The sequence below is a fragment of the Poecile atricapillus genome, chromosome 19, assembly GCF_030490865.1.
Source record: "Poecile atricapillus isolate bPoeAtr1 chromosome 19, bPoeAtr1.hap1, whole genome shotgun sequence".
Classification (NCBI taxonomy): domain Eukaryota; kingdom Metazoa; phylum Chordata; class Aves; order Passeriformes; family Paridae; genus Poecile; species Poecile atricapillus.
This window is the reverse complement of record NC_081267.1, coordinates 4,266,415-4,288,853: the sequence shown is the minus strand read 5'-3', so window position 1 is coordinate 4,288,853 and position 22,439 is coordinate 4,266,415. Positions and strand designations below refer to the sequence as shown.

Sequence of the window (22,439 nt, the reverse complement as noted above, 5' to 3'; positions counted from 1 at the left end):
GTGGCTGTGTGACATCACTGATGGGGTTATGACATCACAGAGTTGGCTGTGACATCATGAAGGATGGTGTGAGGCCATAGAGCAGACACTGCCATCATAGAGGGTGGCTCTGTGACATCACAGACCAGGATGTGACATAACAGAACAGACTGTGACATCACAGGTTGAATTTTTGACATCATAGTCTTCTGTGACATCGCAGTACAGCTGTATGACAACACATGATAACATCCCAGAGTTGTCTCACTTAACAGAGCTCAAACTTAACAGGACTTCAGTTATCCCTTAACCTTAACTGAAACCTCAAATGTCACAATTTAGCAAAACAACAGCATTTACTGTATTTAACCTAACTTACAACCTATGACTGAGCGAATTAACAGAGGAATAATACTAAACAGTATTTAAATTAGCTTATAATTTATATTAAACAACAATGGAGCAAAAGGAAAACACTACACAGCGTTTAACTTATCTTATACCTCGTGACTGAACCTTCCTCACAGGCCTGACTGACTGAGATCTCCAAGGCACTCCAACCCCTCTGAGAGCAGCATTTCTGCCACATTTGCCAGGGCACAGCACTGGTGTGTGCACACAGACACAAAGAGGCAGTGCAAGGCAGCTGTGAGAAATTCCCCTGCAGGGCAGGGAAATGCTCCCTGCGGATGCTCTGGCATCTCCCCAGCGGGCGAAGGGCTGAGCCTGGAGGAGTGGGGGGATCGGCCCAGGCTCCGTCCTTGTTCGGGGATGCCCCGAGTGCAGCAAACGGGAGAGTTCCCAGCTCACAGAGGCCCCACTCAGAGGGAGGTGGCTGGCCCAGGAGAGCTGCAAGGGGCTCTTTTTGGAGCGCTGTTTGTAGGGCCCCAAGAGAGGGGCTTCAGGCACAGCAATGTTTCATCCTGGCCGCACTTGGCATCAACAGCTTTCTTTGCAAGGCTGAGAACAGGGATGTTGTGCCACGGAGGGGACAGAAACAGTTCCCAGGGCTGCTCCTGAAGCAAGCAGGAGCTGCTTGGGCAGCAGCAGTGCCTGGGAGCAGACAGTGTTTCTGATGAGCTGCACAGGAGCTGAGCCCAGGGGCTGTTGGCCAAGGCCCAGGCCCAAGGAGCATTTCTCAGCTGGCAGGGCGGCCTGAGAAGGGGAGGGGGGAATGCACCAGCACAGGGCCCCATGGAACCAAGGGACCATTGTGACACTACAGGGCCCAATGGAACCAAGCAGAACATTCTGACATAGTGTGGCTCCATGGAACCAAGGATCCATTGTGACACAACAGGGTCTCATGGAGGCAAGGGGACCACAGTGATACTGGGGGCTCCATGGGACCAAGGGTCCATTGTGACATTGTGGGGCATCATGGTATCATGGACACCATTATGACAATGTGTGGCTTTGAGCCAATGAGTCCTGCACGCTCACACAGGCTGAGATGGACACTGCTGGTTTCTCTGTCAGGATCTCTGAGCCCAGCCCAGCTCCCTCCAAGCTGTCCCAGCTGCCCTGAGCTCTCGGCAGCAGCCAGGGCCTCTCCCCAGCACAGCCCAGCCGGCTCTGGCCCCACAGCTCTGCTCAGGGCAGGCTGCTCTGGGCACTGCCCCACGGCCTCAGCCCCTCTGCATGGCACAGCAGCAGCTGCAGCTCAGAGAGGCCTCAGCCCCAGCCATGGGGGAAGGTGCTTGGCCAAGGGAAAAGGAGGCTCCCTGGGTGCCCTGCTCCCCTCTCCCTGAGGTGCTGAGAGCTCTGCAGCCCCTCCTGCCATCCCATCTGCCCAGGCCAGCACAAGAGCCCCAGCCTTGGGGCCCTCAGGAGCTGCTCCTGCTCCAGGCCCAAAGCTGGGCCAGCCAGAAAGCTGTGCCCATTTCTGTTCATTCCTGCTCTGATGAGGAGGGATCCTCAGCCACCTGGAGGTTGCTGATGCATTTTGCTACTCCAGAGGCCACCTCTTCCTTGGGCTTATGGAACCAAGAGGCCCCTGTGACACTGCAGGGCCTTGTGGAACCATTCAGAGCATTGTGACAGAGCAGGGCCTCGTGTCATGATAGGGCCATTGGGACACTGCAGGGCCCCATGGAACCAAGGGGCCAGTGTTGTTCCTCAGGGACTCATGGAATGAAGGAAACATTTTTGACACCGTGGTGCCCCTTGGTACCAAGAGGCCATGATGACACTGTGGAACCAAGGAGAGCATTGCTGCACTGAGAGACCTCATGGAATCAAGAATCCACTGGGACACTGCAGAGCCCAAGGATCCAAGAGAATTTGTGACACCAAGGGGTCCCATGGAACCAAAGGGACACTGTGACCCTGGGAGGCCTCAAGGAATCATGGAGATCATTGTGACACACCAGAGCACCATGGAATTGTGGTGACACCAGGTTGTCTGGGAGTGTTGATGTGCTGCAGGGTAGGAGGGCTCTGCACAGGGACCTGGACAGGCTGAATCCAGGGCCCAAACCCAACAAGGTGAGGTTTAACAAGTCCAAGTGCCAGGTCCTGCACTTTGGCCCCAACAACCCCTGCAGTGCTACAGGCTGGGGACAGAGTGGCTGGACAGCAGCCAGGCAGAAAGGGACCTGGGGCACTGATGGACAGCAGGCTGGGCATGAGCCAGCAGTGTGCCCAGGTGGCCAAGAAGGCCAATGGCTCCTGGCCTGGATCAGGAACAGTGTGGCCATCAGGACCAGGGCAGGGATTCTGCCCCTGTGCTTGGCACTGGTTGGGCAGCACCTCGAGTGCTGTGTCCAGTTCTGGGCCCCCAATTTAGGAAGGACATGGAGGGGCTGGAACACGTCCAGAGAAGGGCAACAAGGCTGGTGAGGGGTCTGGAGCACAAGTCCTGTGCAGACAAGCTGATGGAGCTGGGATTGTTTATCCTGGAGAAGAGGAGGCTCAGGAGAGACAAGGTGATGTCAGGGCACAAGTTGGACTTAATGATCTCCAAGGTCTTTCCAACCTCTCTGTTTCTGTGATTCCCTGAAACCACCCTTGGAGCAGGTACAAGATGAGCCCTGGGCCTCTTCTTCAGAAGGACCAGCAGCCCAGGGCCCTCAGCTTCTCCACACAGGCCCCAAAGCCCATCCTGTCAGTCCTGCAGAGCCTCTTCAGCTCCTCCTCATTGCCCAGAACAGGGAGCCCCACAGCCAGACACAGCAGCCCAGATGTGCCCCCCTGGCCTGTGCTGCCTCTGGCAAGGGAGCAGCACGAGGCACTGCAGGACCCTGCAGACAATTCCTGAAGCACTTGTAGGATGATCCTGCTTCCCAAGGGATGTTCCCATGGTGCCAACTGGGGAACTGAAATGGGGAGTAGGGCCAGAGAGGAAAGGGCAAACAGGGATGGGCTGCTTGGAGGGCAAAGAACAGGAGTGGGCAATAGGAAGAAATCTGGAGCAGGAAGAGTAAAGAAGGCAAAGGTGAAGCGAAGGAAATGCTCAGGGCAGTTTGGGGCTGGCTTCCAGGCAGCCCCGGCTCTGAGCAACAATGTCTGCAGTGGCACAGGAAACTCGCAGCTCATGGGAACAAATTTTCTGTGTGACTTCAGAGGCCACGACAAACCTGAGTGGTTTCCCTCCCATCCCTCAGCCTTTCCTGGCCCCAGGGGCTGATGTCATTTGTGCTCCCTCAGGTTCATCTCCCCACAGCAGCACCATGGGGGTGCTGACGCCTGCTCTGGGCAGTGCAAACAGGGGCTCCTGAGCCAGTGCTGCCGTGTCTGTGCCTGCAAGGATGTGGCACCTCTCTGAGCTGGGGGAGAGGCCAGGGCTGCACAGGGGGGATGTTGTTGGCAGCTCCATGAGGACGCTCTGGGACACTGCCCTGGGGTGTCCAGAGCAGTGGGGATGGATCAGCCCCTGCTCTGCTGCTCCTTCCCATCTCCCCCAGGGACCTTGCAGAGCCCCAGCCATGCTGTTTGCCCCCAGCCTGCCCACGGCCACCCTGGGGCTGCTCACGGGTGTTTTCTGTGCTGAGCTTTGGCCTGGGCGTGTTCTTGAGAGAGCCTGGGCAAGGAGCCTGGAGCCCCCAGGCCCTGGCCTGAGGCGTCAGCGCTGCCCCAGCAGTGCCCATGGCCTGTCCCTGCTGCAGCCCCGGCACTGCCACCCCCAGGGCTGTGCCCGGCCCCGAGAGCACTCAGGCCCTGCAGCAACACCAGGGCCAGGAGGGCAGCGGGGCAGTGGCACGGGAGCAGCACTGGCAACACCAAGTGCTGCTGCTCCTGGGCACAGCTGCTGTGCCAGCACTGATCTGCCCCCAGCTCTGCACACAGACACTGCTGCTGCAGCTCCAGAGAAGAGAACAAAAGGGGGATCTCTGGAGAAAACTTTGCTGGGAGATCCTTTAGTTCCTTTAAAACCACCAAGACCTCAGCTCCTTATTCACACATTCTGTGGCCACAGGGAAGGTGGAGAGAAACAAAATGAGAAATGGCACAAACAATGACATTTTATTGAAGACAATTTTAAAACATAAAACTAAGTAAAAGAACCTCCTAAATGAAACCACCAAGAAGTATCAAAGATAAGTTTTATTATAAATGATTTGCAGGAATTGGCCAGCAGTTTAATGTTTCTGAAATGATCCAGTCATCAGTGTCCACACTGCAGCCTTGAGCTCCTGGTTCCTCAGGCTGTAGATGAGGGGGTTCAGGGCTGGAGGCACCACTGAGTACAGAACTGACACTGCCAGATCCAGGGATGGGGAGGAGATGGAGGGGGGCTTCAGGTGAGCAAATATGATAGTGCTGATAAACAGGGAGACCACAGCCAGGTGAGGGAGGCAGGTGGAAAAGGCTTTGTGCCGTCCCTGCTCAGAGGGGATCCTCAGCACAGCCCTGAAGATCTGCACATAGGAGAAAACAATGAACACAAAACAGCCAAGTAGCAAACAGGCACTGACTGCAATGAGCCCAAGTTCTCTAGTGTAGGAATTTGAGCAGGAGAGCTTGAGGATCTGTGGGATTTCACAGAAGAACTGGCCCAGGGCATTGCCCTTGCACAGGGGCAGGGAAAATGTGTTGGCTGTGTGCATCAGTGAATAGAGAAAGCCACTGGCCCAGGCAGCTGCTGCCATGTGGGCACAAGCTCTGCTGCCCAGGAGGGTCCTGTAGTGCAGGGGTTTGCAGATGGACACGTAGCGGTCGTAGCACATGATGGTCAGGAGGAAAAACTCTGCTCCAAGGAAGAAGAGAAGGAAAAAGAGCTGTGCAGCACATCCTGTGTAGGAGATGTGTCTGGTGTCCCAGAGGGAATTGTGCATGGCTTTGGGCACAGTGGTGCAGATGGAGCCCAGGTCAGTGAGGGCCAGGTTGAGCAGGAAGAAGAACATGGGGCTGTGCAGGTGGTGGCTGCAGGCTACGGCGCTGATGATGAGGCCGTTGCCCAGGAGGGCAGCCAGGGAGATGCCCAGGAAGAGGCAGAAGTGCAGGAGCTGCAGCTGCCGCGTGTCTGCCAATGCCAGCAGGAGGAAGTGGCTGATGGAGCTGCTGTTGGACATTTGCTGTGGCTGCACATGGGAACCTGTTCATGAAGAAAAAGAGCAGTGACAAGTCAGGAGAGGCTGGGACTCACCCACCTTTGTTCCTGCTCTGGGAAAACTTCACCCAGGTCCCTGACTGAGCTCCAGCTGTGCTGTCTGAGTGTGCCAGGAGCAGCCAGGCCTGTGCCTGGGGGCTCTCCAGGAGCCATCCCTGCCCTGCTGCCCTGGGTTTGTAGCCATGCAGGAGAGGGACATGGCTGGAAATTCAGGATTTGTTAGGGGATTCACTCCTAATGCAGAAAGATTTGTTGCCATCTGCACACACACTTCTAAATTATAGCAGGAGTTGCTTTTAGGAATTGTCTTCTTACCCACAAATCATTCCTGGTTCATTGAGGTCAGAAATCCCCAGCATTTCTGCTGCACTCAGAGTTTCCCACTGAGAGATGTGAGAGGCAAAGGATTCCCTGTGGCTTAGGGAAGGTGAGGGGCTGGATGGGCTTGTTCCCAACTGCCCTGGGTTTGCACCTTTGGCTGGAATCAGAGCACAGTCCCACTCCTGTGTCACCCTGGCATAAACCAGACCCTGCCCAGAGCAGAGGGATCCCTGAATGTCTCACCCTCTCTAAAGGTCTCTGGGCAAGGTCTCAGCACCCCCCTCTGTCAAGGACACTCACGGCTCCCTTGGCAGAGCCAACAGCATTTCCTCACCTGTGGCATCTCTGCCTTTTCCCATGGGACATTCAGGGAACTCTGAGAGGCTCTGGCACAGATTTGCAGCCAGGAGGGCAGCTCAGAGCTTGGAAGGACACAGCAAGGAGATCCCCAGGTGTGCCCATGATGGGATCTCAGGGAGGGGACTCAGCTCATTCCCCTTTCCCATGGACTGCTTTGCCCACAGCCCCACAGGTCACAGGGAAGCTGGGACACCCCATTCCCATGGACACACCTGCCTGGCAGCAATCCCAAGGGCAGGGCCTGACTCAGCTGCTGCAGATGCCAGAGGCTCCCTGAGAGCCCCAGATATCAATGACAATATCAGAGCAGTGCATTTAGGCTGTTTAGGAGGCTCCCAGCAGAGAGACTGAGCACCCAAACTTACAATTCTGGCATCTCTGTAAATGTTCCAACATTACTTTGCTGATCCTGGTGTGTCTCTTTCAACTCAGAATGTTCTGTGATTCTGGGATTACAATTCCTCTTGCTTCTCTCATCCCCCTGTTGTCTATAATTAAAAGAAGAAAAAAACCACCTTTTGCAACAGTGTTAGAACAGTAAAGTAAAAACCAGACCTTTATTGGAAGCTTCCAGGTGTTCCATTGGGGATGGGGCACACCCAGCCCCTTGTTTCAATAATTTATTAATGTTGATTAATTAGGATATTTAAAAGAAACATTCAATAGGAGATTCAGCTGCCCCAGTTACACACCCCTGGGTCAACCCATTGGAGTAGGTCCAAGGGTTACTTTGCCCCTCTTTCTGTTATGACTTTTCATATTCTGGTTAAAATCCAAATGTTCTTCATGTAGCTCCTCTCCCTGATGATAAGACTATACAGTATTTCAGAAATGTATTTAGAAGGTCAGTTTATTGTTCTAAAATCTAAGAGAAAGGTTAGGAAACATACTAGAATTAATTAAGGATAATAGTTATATAACAGTAGTTTAATAGAGTTAATTAAGGATTATAATTTTATAACTATATAATAGTTTATGGATATAAATACGTATTAAAAATGTATAAAAAGCAAAAATATTTTTGTCATCATCCCAGCTTTCCCATCCTGCTTAAAGCAAGAAATTGAAAACAGTCTCAGGAAAGCTCCTGATCTTGACATCAATCTGAGTCTCACCTTCTTTTGGGAAGTGTCCTCCGGAGCTGTGCCCAGGCAGGTCTGGAGCTGGGAGCAGCCCTGCCCCACACAGCCCCTCTCAGCAGCAGCACCTGCCCTGCTCAGGGTGGCTCCTTCCCCCCACAGCTTCTCCCCAGCGCTGGGAGCAGCTCCCCGGGCCGGCTGAGAGCTGTCCCTGGCAGGCAGCAGAGTCCCTGCCCCAGCACAGCGCCCTGGGCTGCAGGACCCTGCTCTGCAGGACAGCCCTGGGCACCCCTGGCTGCTCTACACAAGGGACAGGCAGAGAATGTACTCACAGAGTCTGTAGGCACTGGGAAGTTCCAGCTTGAGGAGATGCCTCCAGGAGCTGCAGCTGCATTGTCCTGCAGCCAGAGGCTTCCTGTGTCAAGGGCTGGCAGTGATTCTGCCCCAGGCACTTCTCAGCACCTTCCCAGCCCTGACTGATTGAAGCTCTCTGTGCCTCTGGGCTGTGCCCAGGGTGGCTGCAGGCAGTGCCCCAGCCCTGCTGGGCTGGCAGAAGAGCTGCTCAGCAAGAGAAATGTGCTTTTGAAGCTCTTCTTGGTTTCCAGCAGCTGCCTCTGTGCCAGGAGCCCGGCCCAGCTCAGCAGCACAGACACAGCAGCAGGACTTTAATGAGCCTCTTGGGGCTTTGTGCTGAGGCCCTGAACATCAGTCCCTGAGAAGGAGGGGAAGAAAGCTCTCAAGAACTCCAAGTCAGAATCCAACTCCAAAGTTTCTTTTCCTTTTAATGGGTCCCACTGAGGGACGTAACTGAGAAAGTGTCCCCAGGCCCCAGGCAGAGCAGAGAACTGGAGGCACTGATGACAGCTGGGGACAAAGAGAAGCCAAGTCTTGGTGCCCTGGGCCACAGCAGACAGTGCTGTGCCAGCAAGGGCTGTGAGGAGACACCTTGTCCTGAGGCCCTGGGGCCTCCTGGCACAGCCCCAGCAAGGCTGGCCACTGTCACCCCCTTGGCCTGCCCTCAGCATCCCCCCTAGCCCACATGCCAGTGGCCTCAGGGATCTGCTGGAAGGAGTCCCTGGGGAGCCTTGCTCAGGAATGGCCCTGGGGGCTCCTTCAGGCTCCCAGGGACTGCAGCTTTTTCAAAGGACTTTGGCTTTTGCCTTGGAGTCTCTGAGAGCTTTGTGCAATCCTGGCCTCCAATTATCTGCTGTAATTAGTCCCTTGAGAGGCTTTGTCAGTAACAACACTCAGTGGGGCTCATTAATGCTTCAAGGTACTTCAGGTTCTTAAGGCACTTTCCTTTTTCCTTCCCACCCTGAGTCTCTGAGAAGTTTGTGCAATCAAGGCCCCAATTATCTGCTTTAATGAGTCCCTTGGGAGCTTTGCATTGACACTCAGTGGGGCTCATCAATACTTTGAGATACTCAGGGTTTTTTCAGCTACTTTGGATTTTCCTTTCCACACTGAGTCTCTGGGAGGCTTTTGTGCAATTCTGGCCTCCAGTTCTCTCCTCCAAGGAGTCCATGAGGAGCATGTGTTGGGGATGGACCTCAGTGGGACCCATTAATGCCTCAAGCAACTTTGACTGTTTCCTCTGACTTGAACTCCTAGAAAGGTTTGTGCAATCTCCTCTCAGGCCCTGAGGTTCAAGGGCTCAGCTCCAAATGCACCACGGGGCTCATTAGGATCAAGCAAATCCTCAAAAACCATGGCTGTGCCTTGATTTCCTTCTGGTCTGGTTCAGTTCTTAGGAAAGTTTCTTACAATAATTCTGTATAAATTGTTCAAAGAGCTTTTAAGAAATATGTAATCCTATTTTAAAGGGTGTCTTTTATTCCTGTTCTCTTTAGAGCAGAGGTGATTGCAGCATTCAGTGATGGATATTGATCCAGAGTCTCTCCTAAGGAGGTCTGGCCAGGTCAGAGAAGCTGTGCCTTGAGGTCTGACCCAGTGTGGACAACCTTGCTCCACATTCCCCAGCCCCATCCTGTCTCTCCTCACTCACCTGGGACCTGCTTTGCTCACAGAACTGGCTGCACTCAGGCAAAGAGGGGTTTTCCTTCTTTGATTTTAGCAATCTAAAACTGCTGAGTTTCCCCATGGAAAACAGACACCCTCCTCAAGTGTGTGCCAAGCACAAGGTGCCACCAAGGAGGTTCCCCTTCCCCAAGGCAGAACCACACAAGGAATGTTTCAGACACACAGGGAGTTCTACAATAAACACAACCCCAGAGTTGGCTGAAGGCAGAATTAGAGCAGCTGCTGAAGGACAGACAAGCTTTGAACTCCTTGCAGCTGAAAGCACCAAGTGGGTTGTTGGGGGTTGTGTGGGTGAGCCAAGAGTGAAGGTGCTAGTGTTCAGGAACACACATAATCACGAATGATTATATGAAGGTACTTTTCTGAAGAGCTCTGGGTGTCAGGGGTACACATACCCAAGTCTGACCCGATTTGGTTTTGAGTTGAACATGTTTTATACTCTATCATTATACAACTTACATATTAATTATTGAACATATGTTGTTCTGTTGTATGCATTGTTTCTACCCAAGCGTGGATTTCTCATGATCCCTCCCAGCCCCCTAAGATTGTTCCTCATGTTCTTTAAACAATAATTATATCTAATCACATCTAACAATTGTATCATGATCATCTACTGATTAAACAGGTGCAGTTTGACCTGATCTTTAGCAAGTACAAGGCCTAACATTTCTCAGGGCCTACTTTTCCCAGGGATTTCCAAACCTAACTTTCTTTCTTAGTCTCCGAATTTTCTAAGATTTTAGAACATTTTACTATCAAGTGAAGGGAAATGCAGAGAGCCCTGGAAGTTCTTCTGTGCAGACAGGCTGCTGCAAGGGCAGCGTTGGCCTTCTCTGGATTTCTCACCTCCCCAGTGACTTCACAGAGCCCCCTGAGGTGTCACACAGACACTTGGGATGTCACAGCCCACTCAGTGGTGTCACACAACCGGCCCCAGGATGTCACATTACCATTCTGTGGAGTCACAACACTTCCCATATGCCACAAAACCACCTGGTGATGTCACATTGCCTCCTGTGATGTCACACAGCAACATTTGATGTCATAGTTCACTCTATGACGTCACAGTCGGCACTGTGATGTCATACAACCTGTCCTGAGATGTCACGTGGCTCTTCTACGATGTCACTGCCCACTCTAGGATTTCATATCACAACCATGTGGCTTCAGAGCCTGGTCTGTGATGTCACAACCCTCTCTGTGATGTTGTACATTAAACCTCTGGTGTCACAGTCCTCTCTGTGACATCACAACCCACTAAGTGATATCACCCAGCCCACACTGTGATGTCATACAGCCACACTGCGATGCCACACCCTGCTTTCTGATGTCACACATTGCTCTCTGTGATGCCGTAGCTGCTCAGTGACCTCACACAACAAACTCTGTGATGTCACAGCCCCAGCTGTGACCTCACACAACACACTCTGAGCTGTCACACAGCCCCTTTCTGACATCACAGCTGCTCTGGGGCTCCAGGACACAGCCACAGAGGTGCCACTGTGACACAGCCCCCTCTGGCACATCCCACAGCCCCTGCCAGTGCTGAGCCCCTGGGAGCTCTGTCTGGGCCTGCTGGTGTCCCTGAGCTGCCCTGGCAGGGCCCCAGCCCTGCTGGGCTGTGCTCAGGAGCTGCTCCTGGCCAGAGCTGTCTCTCTGCAGCGCTGCCCTTGCCAGGAGCTGCCTCTGGGCCAGGAGCCCGGCCCAGCTCAGCAGCACAGACACAGCACCAGCACTTTCATCACCCTCTCGGGCCTTTGGGGCTCTTTGCATCACACTCAGTCCCTCAGAGTGTGCTCCAGAAACTTCTCAAGAACTCCAAGTCAGATGGAAACACTGAAGTTTCTTGTAGTTGAAATGAGAGACACGAGTGAGAAAGCGTCCCCAGGTTCCAGGGAGAGCAGAAGACTGGAGGCCCTGATGGCAGCTGGGGACAAGCAAGGGAAAGGTGTCTGTGGTGCTGAGCAAAGCTGGATGTGTTTCAGGAGTGCCAAGCGCCAAGGGCTGAGCCCCAGCCCCTGGCAAGGCAGATGCTGTCCCTCCCTCATTGCTCAGGGCTCTTCCCGGGCCACTGGCATGTGGGGATGTGCAATGCCAAGGGCAGCACCATGGGGCGGCCCCTGCCAGGCTGCTGAGCAGGGACAAGGAGGCAATGAGGCCCCAGGGCTGCCAGGGTCACTTGTCCCCTGCTGGCCTCAGGCCCAGGGCCAGCAGCCATGGCCAAAGGGCTGCACAAGTTGCCTCTGGCAGGGCCTTGCAGCTGCACAGCCCAGGGCCCTCCGCCTCTACCTGCTGCTTATGTGATGAGGCCTCCAAACCCCATCCTGGGAGATTTTTAGGTCCTCTCCAAGGTGTGTGAAAATGGAAACACTGGTCAAAGTTATTTTCTCACAAATCTTGCAGTGACAGAACAAGGATGAATATCTTTAAAGTGAACTAGAGTGGATTTGGTTGTTTTTAGAAGGAGGAAATATTGTACAATCAGAGTGGCACAAAACTGCAACTGCTTTTGCAGACAAATGTATGCCTCATACCAGGATTGCTCCAAGAGCAGGAGCTCTGTGCAACCTGACACAGTGAAAGCCCCTCCCCTCCCCAAGGATGGAATTCCTGTTGTGTGGGTTCTCTGATGTGCTGGGTGCCCTCACAACGCTCCTGGCCAGAATGTCTGCTGAGGGCCAGCCAGGCTGCTGCAGTGGCACTGACCTCACAGCCATCACCACTGCAGCCATGTCTCCTGGGCCTGGCTCTCCCCTTTCCTCTGCCCCTGCCTTGTCTCTGCTGGCATGAAGAGCTGTTTCATTATTATCTTGTCCCCAGGGTGCTGGGGCCAATTGCTTCCCAGTCAGGCTCCTGGAGCAGCAGTGGCTTTTCAGAGCCCAGCCAGAAATGAGCCCTGAAGCAGCAGCTCTGCAGTGCTGGCCACCAGGCCGGGGTGCCAAGGGAGCCTTCTGGCCATGGCCTGGAAGCAGCTGCTGCTGCCAAGGTGCCTTTGGTGCCTCAGGCTGTCCCTGGCACAGCTCCCAGCACGGCACTCTGCACTTGTGCCCGAGCCCTTCCCTGGGTTGGGGCTGGCCTGGGGCTTTTCCTGCAGCGGGATCTGCCCTGGCCATGGCACAGGAAAGGCAGTTTCTGCTGGAGCAGGAGACTGTGCCTGGAATGGGCTCAAACAACTCCAGGAAGGCCCTGTTTACTTCAAAATTGCTTCCTAGAGCACTATAGTCTAATAATTGTTATAGCTCCTTTACTGTTGAGTAAATAACTCTTTTTCTTTATTTACTCTGTGGTGTAAATAAATCTGTCTAATCATCTTCAGAATCAGTCACAGTTGTATTAGTATAAATATATCTGGTATTCCGCTGTTAATCCTGTGAGACAAATTGCATTACGGTTCAGTTCCAGCTGTCCAATATTTACACATAAACCTTTGACAAAGTCTGGGGCTGGGATTGAATCCAGCTGCTTTCAGTCTTCTCTCTTAGAAAGAATATAAAAGTCTAGGTGACCTGGAAGGGTTTGAGGATCCATGGTGGCTGTTGGCTGTCATTTCTTCACCTCATGACTCAGCAGGTGTTTCTCCAATAAAGAAATAAAGCTTTTGCCTGAAGCTCCCACTCTGCCCATGACAGGAAGCCCTGGGAGTGTCTGTGACATCCCGGCTCTTTGGCAGCCTGGGGACTCCTGGGATGTCACCGTGGAGCCCCCAAGAGTGCCTGTGACAGAGCGGTGCCTTTGCAGCCCAAGATCCTCTGGGATGTCACCATGGAATTGCTGTGACTGCATCTGACCACACGGATCTTCAGCATCCCCAGAAACCCCTGGGAGGTCTCTGTGGAGCCCCTGAGAGTGCCTGTGACATTCCAGCTCTTGAACAGCTTGGAGACTCGTGGAATGTCCCCATGGAGCCCCTCTGAGAGCCTGTAACGAATCTGATCCTTGGTGGGCAACCATCACCAGGACCTGTTGCTATGGTCTATTTCCATGGCAACCATCACAGTCCCTGTTGCTATGGTCAGTCCCTTGGCAGCTCCATGGAGACCCCATGCCAGGGGTGGTTGCCATGGACACCAGCTCAGGCCTGGAGCCAGAGCCCGTTGCCATGGCAACCATTTGCAGTCCCATCCCCAGGCTCATGGGATCACAGAGCCACAGAATTGGCTGAGTTGGGAGGGACCCATGGGGATCCTCCAGTCCAACTGCTGGCCCTGCACAGGACACCCCAACAATCCCAGCCTGGGCCTGGCAGCGCTGGCCAAACGCTGCTGGAGCTCAGCCAGCCCTGGAGCTGGGAGCCTTCCCTGGGGAGCCTGTTCAGTGCCCCAGCAGCCTCGCGGGAAAAACCTTTTCCTCACATCCAGCCTAAACCTGCCCGCCTCAGCTCCAGCCGCTCCCTCCACTCCTGTCCCTGGGCACCAGAGGGAAGAGGTTCCCACAGCCCCCAGCCAGGGACCCGCTCCTAAGGCTGCTGCCATGGCAACCAAGCCTGGCACCAGCTGGGATGCTCGGTTTCCATGGGCTGGGCTTCAGGAATGGCATTCCCCGATTTCCTGGTCCTGCTAAAACCGCACTGCCGCTCACTTCCCTCCCACCTCCCATGGAAAGCAGAAAAGACAAAGATCCCAGGCTGGGATAAGAACAATTTATTGAGAACAGCAATGAGATAAGGAACAAACAGGTACAGAAACAATTTAGATAACAGAAGGGATAAGACAAACTATTCACAGGGAAAACTAAAATGCCACCGACTGGCTCTTCCTGGCCACATAGTTCCTTCTGCCAGGAAAGGACACTCTTCTCCTCTGGTGAGACAGAGGGAGTCCTTTTCCTGCCCTTGGCAATGATCTGAGATTGAATTGAATATAATGACAAGGACATGGTCAGACTCTCATGGTCTTTGATCTCACATCATGTCATTGCCATGAGCAGGAAAAGGTACAAGTGTCTTCCCAGCATGGACCACAGGGAACATGGATCACCAGGTCTCTTCCCAATGTGGGTCCTCCAAGGGGGGATGAAGCTGGAGCAGTGCACAGAGCTCTTCCTGCACTTGGGGCGCTAACAGGGCTTCCGTTACCTGTGCCTCCGTTGGTGTTTGGTCAAGTTAGACCTGTCTGAGAAGCTCTTCCTGCACTTGGGACACTCGTAGGGCCTTTCCCCAGTGTGGATGCGTTTGTGGGTAATGAGGCTGGAGCTGCAGCTGAAGCTCTTCCCACATTCCCCACACTCGTAGGGCCTCTCTCCAGTGTGAATGCGCCGGTGGGTGACAAGGTAGGACTTCTGCTGGAAGCCCTCCCCACAGTCAGGGCAGCGGAAGGGCCTCTCATCCGTGTGAATCCGCTCGTGCCTGAGGAGAGTGGAGCTGGTCTGAAACCTCTTCCCACACTCAGGACACTCGTAGGGCCTCTCCCCAGTGTGGATGCGCTGGTGGATGATGAGTTGGGAGCTCCAGCTGAAGCCCTTCCCACATTCCCCACACTTGTAGGCCCATTCCCCAGTGTGGATCATCTGGTGGCGGATCAGGGTTTTCCTCTGGCTGAAGCTCTTCCCACACTCCAAGCACTTGTAGAGCTTCTCCCCATCCTGAAGCTGCTCATGGACCACCAGCTCAGAGCCCCGGCTGGATCTCTGGCCACCTTCCCGGCACAGGGTGGGTCTTTCCACCTCAGAGCACCCTGGGATGGGTTTGGAGCCCGTCCTCCTGCAGGATCTCTGAATCTTTTCCTCCCCGTTGGATTCGGATCTTGTGGATTCACTCAAAATGGCCTCTTCCACGAGGTTCTGCTCTGGGGATTTGTCCTCCCTGGTCTCCATCCTCAGCTCTTTGTCTGGGGGAGGAAGGACAAGGAGAGGATGGGATTTGCCTCCGTGCCAGAGGGAAGGGGAAGGAGATCCCCCCAGTGCGTCCCCGGCAGGACGGCGTCGGCAGCGGGGTTGTCCTGCAGCCGGGGGCCATGCTGGGCTGGGAGATGGAGCAGGAGAGAGGGGGAAAGGGGCACTGACTTCCTCCTCACCTGCCTGGGTGTTCAGGGGCATCTTCCTCTTCCTCGCAGCATTCTCCTCCATGCAGCCAAGGTTCGGGATTAGAAAATCCTGGTTTGGGAGAAAACAAGGGATGAGCACATTGAGTTTTTAGGTCTCTCTGTTCAAGTCCCTCTCTAGAAGTCACCCGGGTATCTGGAGAGTCTTGGTTTGAAAGGAAAGGTGTTTGCTAAGGAAGGCAGAAACATAAACTGTAATCTATAAAAATGTAAGCAACAGCCCCCTCTGAATTATTATAATCTTGAAATCAAAGTGCTTTCAGATAAAGATATAGGAATAGGAATAATGGTTCTATTTTTAAAAAAAATGAAAATGCAGCAGTACAAAAAAAAAAATAGCGAACAAATAACCAACTCACTGAGAGAGTCAGAATACTACCTGACACCCTGTTGGTCAAGGTGCTGGCAGCAGTCTGATTAAATGATGGCTGCAGTCCTCCTGGAGTTACAGTTGTGGTTCTGATGAAGCAATGATCCCATAGAAGATTGTAGCTTACCTCTGAAGTTCCGGTGCTGTAGATGGCTCCGGTCTCTCCTCTGGGTATCCAGTGGAGAAAGACTGCCTGTGGTGCTCTGATGCTCTGATTATATCCATGCAGGAATTCTTGGCTCCTCACCCTGGGTGGAGCATCTCACAATGGGATGATGTCATTTTATCAGTCCTGCAGTGAGACTCAATGGCCCATTAACAGAAGATATCCCCCTGGAGGGAGGATGGGTGATGGAAGAGATAAAGAACACTGCCCCACCCGGTTTTAACAGCTGGCCCATTAACAGAAGATATCCCCCAGTTATGAGGGATGGGTGATGAAAGAGATAAAGAAAACTGCCCCAGCAGCTTTTAACAGATGGTGATAGAATACATACTTTTGGTTACATCTTGCATTGCAACCCAGGACATGGGGTCCATGAAAATTTTACACCACCAAAATTCGGCCCTGAAAATGCCTTCCAGGAGTTCCCTATGTCTGTTCTCTCCCTTTTGGTGTTCAGGATTTCCTCCCCTGTCCCAGCTCCTGGGGGTCACAATTGTACTGGGGGTCCTGCATCTAGTCGGTCCCTGCCCTGCCCAGGCTGCTGGGAGTGCCAGCAATCTGAAAAGTTTCCCCCATTTCCATCTCCCCACTTAGGGATGCTGAAAGTTTTTGGGGTCCCAGGGTCCCTGTTCCCCTTATTCCCTTCTTGGGAGGGCAGGGGGTCCATGGAGACCCCCCTGCCTCTCTCCAGGCTGTTGAGGGTCCCATGAATTGCGGCACTCCCCCTCTCTGGGCTCTCCACTTTGGGGTCCTGGGGGACACAGGGCTCTGCTCCTCCAGGCTGCCTCTGCCAGGAGCTGCCACTGGGAACCTCAAATGTCCCCCAAAGGGCATTTTCCACTCAGCTTTGGAGTTCTTGTTTCTCCAATCATCATCCTCAAAAACCCAACCCACAGACCCCCCAGGATATCTGGGCCGAGATCCCCATCCCTGGTCACCTGTGGGATCAGGGGTGATGATCCCATGGATGGGGGGCTGTGAATTCAGGGAGTGAATCCCAGCTCCACTGGGATATACTGGGCGTGAGATCATACTGGGATAACAAGCACTTGACTGGGAGTGTCTGGGAATGGCTATGGACATGCTGAGGGCAACTGGGACATACTGGGAGTGTATGTGACCATACTGGGGATGACTGGGAACACACTGGGAACAATGGGAAATGTGCTGGGGACAACTGGGACCCCATGCTGGGGATAACTGGGAACAACTGGGAGTGATTGGGTCTGCACTGGGGGCAACTGGGCATGACTGGGACCATGCTGGGAGCAGCTGGGATAATCTGGGGAGCGACTGGGACTATATTGGGAGGAAGTGGGTGCAACTGGGATCACACTGGGAGGAACAGGGAGTGACTGGAACCATGCTGAGGGCAACTGGCATCCTACAGGGATCACAGTGGGAGCAGCTGGGCCATGCTGAGCGAGACTGCTACCGTACTGGCAACAACTGGGACTGCACTCAGGGTGACTGGGAGTGGCTGGGAGCAACTGGGATCAGGTTGGAAGCACCTGAGGAGTGACTAGGAGCAACTGGGATAGACTGGGAGAGACTGAAACCACAGTGCAGGTAAATGGGAGCAACTGGAACCACACTGGATAATCCTGGGAGCAGCTGTGCCCATGCTGGGGACATACAAGGATCCTAGTGGAATTAGCTGGGATCATACTGGGAGTGAATGGAAAGGTGCTGGCTGTGACTGGAACCATACTGGAGGTGACTGGGAGCAACTGGGCCCATCCTGGGAGTGACAGGGAGTCACTCTGGCTATGACTGGAATCATGCTGGGAGGATCTGGGAGGGACTGGAACCATACTGGGGGTGACTGCGTGCAACAACTCATACTGGGACTGACTGAGATTGCAGTGGGAGTGACTGGGATCATCCTGGAAGTATTTTTCTGTAGATCTTCTGTCTTTCTGGTCTCTTTTTCTTCTCCTTCTTATCCTACGTACCTGGAACATTTTTGGATATCTTAATGTTACCCAAAATGTTAAGGATTAACACTTTTTAGGTTAAATGAGCTAACTTTGAAAAGTTAATACTATGGTAAGAATTTTATGTTCAATTGGATGTTGTATTAAACCCTTGCCCAAAAATCCTTGATTGTCTATATTTTAACAGTTAAATTTTGTGTCATTTTGACCTCTAAGCTCAGTTGGTCAGAGCATGGTGCCAGTATCACCAAGGCTGTGGGTTCAATCCTTTCAAGATTGAAATCCTGTCAGGCCATTCACTTAAGAGCTGGACTTGATGATCCTTGTGGGTCCCTTCCTACCAAGAATATTTATTACATCTGTCCATGTTGAGAAGATCTGGTTGGTGTTTCTCCTGTGCACCAAACTCAAGCAGAAGAACCTTTGGTTGCCACCAGCATTGAAGTGTTCTGGGGTGTTACAGCCCTGCAGACTCACAGTGACCTCTTGTTTCCATAAGGCCCCACAGTGTCCCACTGGTGCCTTGGTTCCATGGGCCCAAGAGTGCCACAATGATCCCCTTGGTTCCACAACTTCCCATGGTGTCACACTGGCCCCTTGGTTCCATAAGGATCTGGAGTGTCACACAGGTTTATGGCATTTGTCTTTGCTGCCCCTCACATCCCACTGCCCCACAAAGAGCCCCGAGCCACCCGTGAGGGACAGGCCCTGCTGTGCCAGGCCTGGGCTCAGGGCTTGGCCCTTTCTGCTTCCTCCAACCCAGCCAGGGCTTGCTCAGCATTGCAGTTCCCTGCTCAGAGCCTTTGGCTCCCGGCAATCCTGGCCTCCAGGATCTGCTCTCACCATTCCCTGGGGAGTCTTTGGCAGTCCCTGCCCTCAGTGGGGCTGATTGAAGCTCCAAGGGACTTGGAGTTTTGCTTCTGACTCCTTGAGCAGCTTCTTCAGCCTGAAGGAGGGACAAAGGAGGATCAGAGAAAGGAGAAGGAAGCACGAGGTCAAGCACTCCCTGAATTCACAGGCCCCCCACCTGTGGGATCATCACCCCCCACCTCACAGGTGACCGGGGAGGGGGAGCTTGGCCCAGATATCCCGAGGGGTCCTTCTTGGGTTGTGGTTTTTTGGGGAAATGTTTGGAGAATGAAGAACTCCAAAGCTGAATGGAAAAGACCCATTTGGGGGATACTGGGGTGTCGCAGCATCCCTATGTGAGGAGATGGAAATGGGGTGAACTTTTTTGATTCCTGGCGCTCCCAGCAGCCTGAAGAGCTCAGGGACCAAATAGACAGGAGACCTGCAGTACAAGCGTGACCCCCAGCAGCTGGGACAGGGAGGAACCCCTGAAGACCAAAGGAGGGAGAGCTGAGATGGGGAACTCCTGGCAGGCATTTTCAGGGCTGAATCTTGGTGTTTGGGAAGTTTTTATGGACCCCATGTCTTGGGTTGCAATGCAAGATGTAACCAAAAGTGTGTATTCTATCACCATTTGTTAAAACCTGGTAGAGCAGTTTTCTTTATGTCTTTCATCATCCATCCCTCATAACTGGGGGATGTCTTCTGTTAATGGGCCAGCCATTAAAACCAGGTGGGGCAGTGTTCTTTATCTCTTCCACCACCCATCCTCCCTCCAGGGGGATATCTTCTGTTAATGGGCCATTGAGTCTCACTGCAGGACTGATAAAATGACATCATCCCATTGTGAGATGCTCCACCCAGGGGGAGGAGCCAAGCATTCCTGACTGGATATAATCAGAGCATCAGAGCACCACAGGCAGTTTTTCTCCACTGGATTCCCAAAGGAGAGACCGGACCCATCTACAGCACCGGAACTTCAGAGGTAAGCGACAATCTTCTACGGGATCATTGCGTAAACAGAACCACATCAGTCACTCCAGGAAGACTGCAGCCACCATTTAATCAGACTGCTACCAACACCCTGACCAACGGGGTGTAAGGTTCTGACTCTGTTGGTGGGTTGTTTTTTTATAGTTGGTTTTTTTCTTTGTATTGCTGCTTTTTCATTTTCCTTCTTTAGTAAAGAACTTATATTCCTTTTCCCATATCGTTACCTGAGAGCACTTTGGTTTCAAGATTATAATAATTCGGAGGGCATGGGATGCTTACAATTTTATCAATTTCAGTGGAGATTTCTGCCTTCCTTAGCAAACTCCTTTAAACCAAGACACCTGAGATGCCCTGGTGACTTCTAGAGATGGGCTTGGTAAGAGTGACCATCAAACTCATTGTGCTCATTCCTTGTTTTCTCTCAAACCAGGATTTCCCAATCCCAAACCTTGTCCAGATGGAGAAGCAGGCTGTGAGGAAGAGGAAGATCTCCCAGGACACCAAGGCAGGTGAGGAGGAAGTCAGTGCCCCTTTCCCCCTCTCTCCTGCTCCATCTCCCAGCCCAGCATGGCCCCCGGCTGCAGGACAACCCCGCTGCCGATGCCGTCCTGCCAGGGACGCACTGGGGGGATCTCCTTCCCCTTCCCTCTGGCACGGAGGCAAATCCCATCCTCTCCTTGTCCTTCCTCCCCCAGACAAGGAGCTGAGGATGGACACCAGGGAGGACAAATCCCCACAGCAGAACCTCGTGGAAGAGGCTGTTTTGAGCAGCTCCACAGCGCAGGAGTCAAGCTGGGAGGAAAATCCCCAGAGATCCCACAGGAGGAGAGGCTCCAAACCCATCCCAGGGTGGTCTGAGGAGGAAAGACCCACCCTGTGCCAGGAAGGTGGCCAGAGATCCAGCCGGGGCTCTGAGCTGGTGGTCCATGAGCAGCTTCAGGATGGGGAGAAGCCCTACAAGTGCTTGGAGTGTGGGAAGAGCTTCAGACGGAGCAACAGCCTGATCCGCCACCAGATGATCCACACTGGGGAATGGGCCTACGAGTGTGGGGAATGTGGGAAGGGCTTCAGCTGCAGCTCCAAACTCATCATCCACCAGCGCATCCACACTGGGGAGAGGCCCTACGAGTGTCCTGAGTGTGGGAAGAGGTTTCAGACCAGCTCAAATCTCGTCCTGCACCAGCGGATTCACACGGATGAGAGGCCCTTCCGCTGCCCCGACTGTGGGGAGGGCTTCAAGTACAACTCCACCCTCGTCAAGCACCGGCGCATCCACACTGGGGAGAGGCCCTACGAGTGTGGGGAATGTGGGAAGAGCTTCAGCCGGAGCTCTCATTTGACCAGACACTAACGGAGGCACCGGTAAGGGAAGCCCTGCGAGTGCCCCAAGTTCAGGAAGAGCTTTGTGCACTGCTCCTGCTTCATCCCCACTTGGAGGATCGACATTGGGAAGAGACCTGGTGATCCATGTTCCCTGTGATTTGTGCTGGGAAGACACTTGTACCTTTTCCTGCCTATGGCAATGACATGATGTGGGATTAAATAACATGAGGGTCTGGCCATGGCCCTTTCATTATATTCAATCCTGTCTCAGGTCGTTGCCAGGGGCAGGAAAAGGACTCCCTCTCTCTCACCAGAGGAGAAGGGTGTCCTTTCCAGGCAAGAGGAAATATGTGGCCAGGAAGAGCCAGTTGTGTGGTGGTTTAGTTTTCCCTGTAAATAGATTTTCTTATCTATTCTGTTACCAAAATTATTTCTGTTCCTGTTTGTTCCTTATCCCGTTGCTGTTCGCAGTAAATTGTTCTTATCCCAGCCTGGGATCTTTGCCTTTTCTGCTTTCCATTAGAGGCGGGAGGGAAGTGAGCAGTGGCACGGTTTTAGCAGGAGCAGGAAATTGGGGAATGCCATTCCTGAAGCCCAGCCCATGGAAACCGAGCATCCCAGCTGGTGCCAGGCCTGGTTGCCATGGGCAGCAGCCTTGGGAGCGGGTCCCTGGCTGGGGGCTGCAGGAACCTCTTCCCACTGGTGCCCAGGGACAGGAGTGGAGGGAGCAGCTGGAGCTGAGGCGGGCAGGTTTAGGCTGGATGTGAGGAAAAGGTTTTTCCCGCGAGGCTGCTGGGGCACTGAACAGGCTCCCCAGGGAAGGCTCCCAGCTCCAGGGCTGGCTGAGCTCCAGCAGCGTTTGGGCAGCGCTGCCAGGCCCAGGCTGGGATTGTTGGGGTGTCCTGTGCAGGGCCAGCAGTTGGACTGGAGGATCCCCATGGGTCCCTCCCAACTCAGACAATTCTGTGGCTCTGGGATCCCATGAGCCTGGGGATGGGACTGCAAATGGTTGCCATGGCAACGGGCTCTGGCTCCAGGCCTGAGCTGGTGTCCATGGCAACCACCCCTGGCATGGGGTCTCCATGGAGCTGCCAAGGGACTGACCATAGCAACAGGGACTGTGATGGTTGCCATGGAAACAGACCATAACAACAGGGGCTGTGATGGTTGCCTGCCAAGGATCAGATTTGTTACAGGCCCTCAGAGGGGCTCCATGGGGACATTCCAAGAGTCTCCAGGTTGTTCAAGAGCCGGAATGTCACAGGCACAGACAGGTGCTCCACAGAAACCTTCCAGGGGTTTCTTGGGATGCTGAAGAGCCGTGTGGTCAGACGCAGTCACAGCAATTCCATGGTGACATCCCAGGGGACCTTGGGCTGCAAAGGCACCGCTCGGTCACAGGCACTCCTGGGGGCTCCACGGTGACATCC

At 53.5% G+C, this 22,439-nt stretch overlaps 1 protein-coding gene and 1 pseudogene across 1 annotated transcript; one reads left to right on the top strand and one right to left on the bottom strand.

Moving 5' to 3' along the window:
• Window positions 1-21,037, top strand: part of LOC131586385 (zinc finger protein 271-like) — a 102,888-nt pseudogene extending 81,851 nt beyond the window's left edge.
• LOC131586408 (olfactory receptor 14C36-like) lies at window positions 4,560-5,492 on the bottom strand. The gene has a single exon (XM_058853237.1). It carries the CDS (start codon window positions 5,490-5,492, stop codon window positions 4,560-4,562), a length of 933 nt encoding a protein of 310 aa, XP_058709220.1.
• Window positions 21,038-22,439: the final 1,402 nt, after the last annotated feature.

Excerpts from the sequence above, each read along its gene's own strand:
- LOC131586408 (XM_058853237.1), bottom strand. The coding sequence starts at position 5,492 with ATGTCCAACAGCAGCTCCATCAGCCACTTCCTCCTGCTGGCATTGGCA.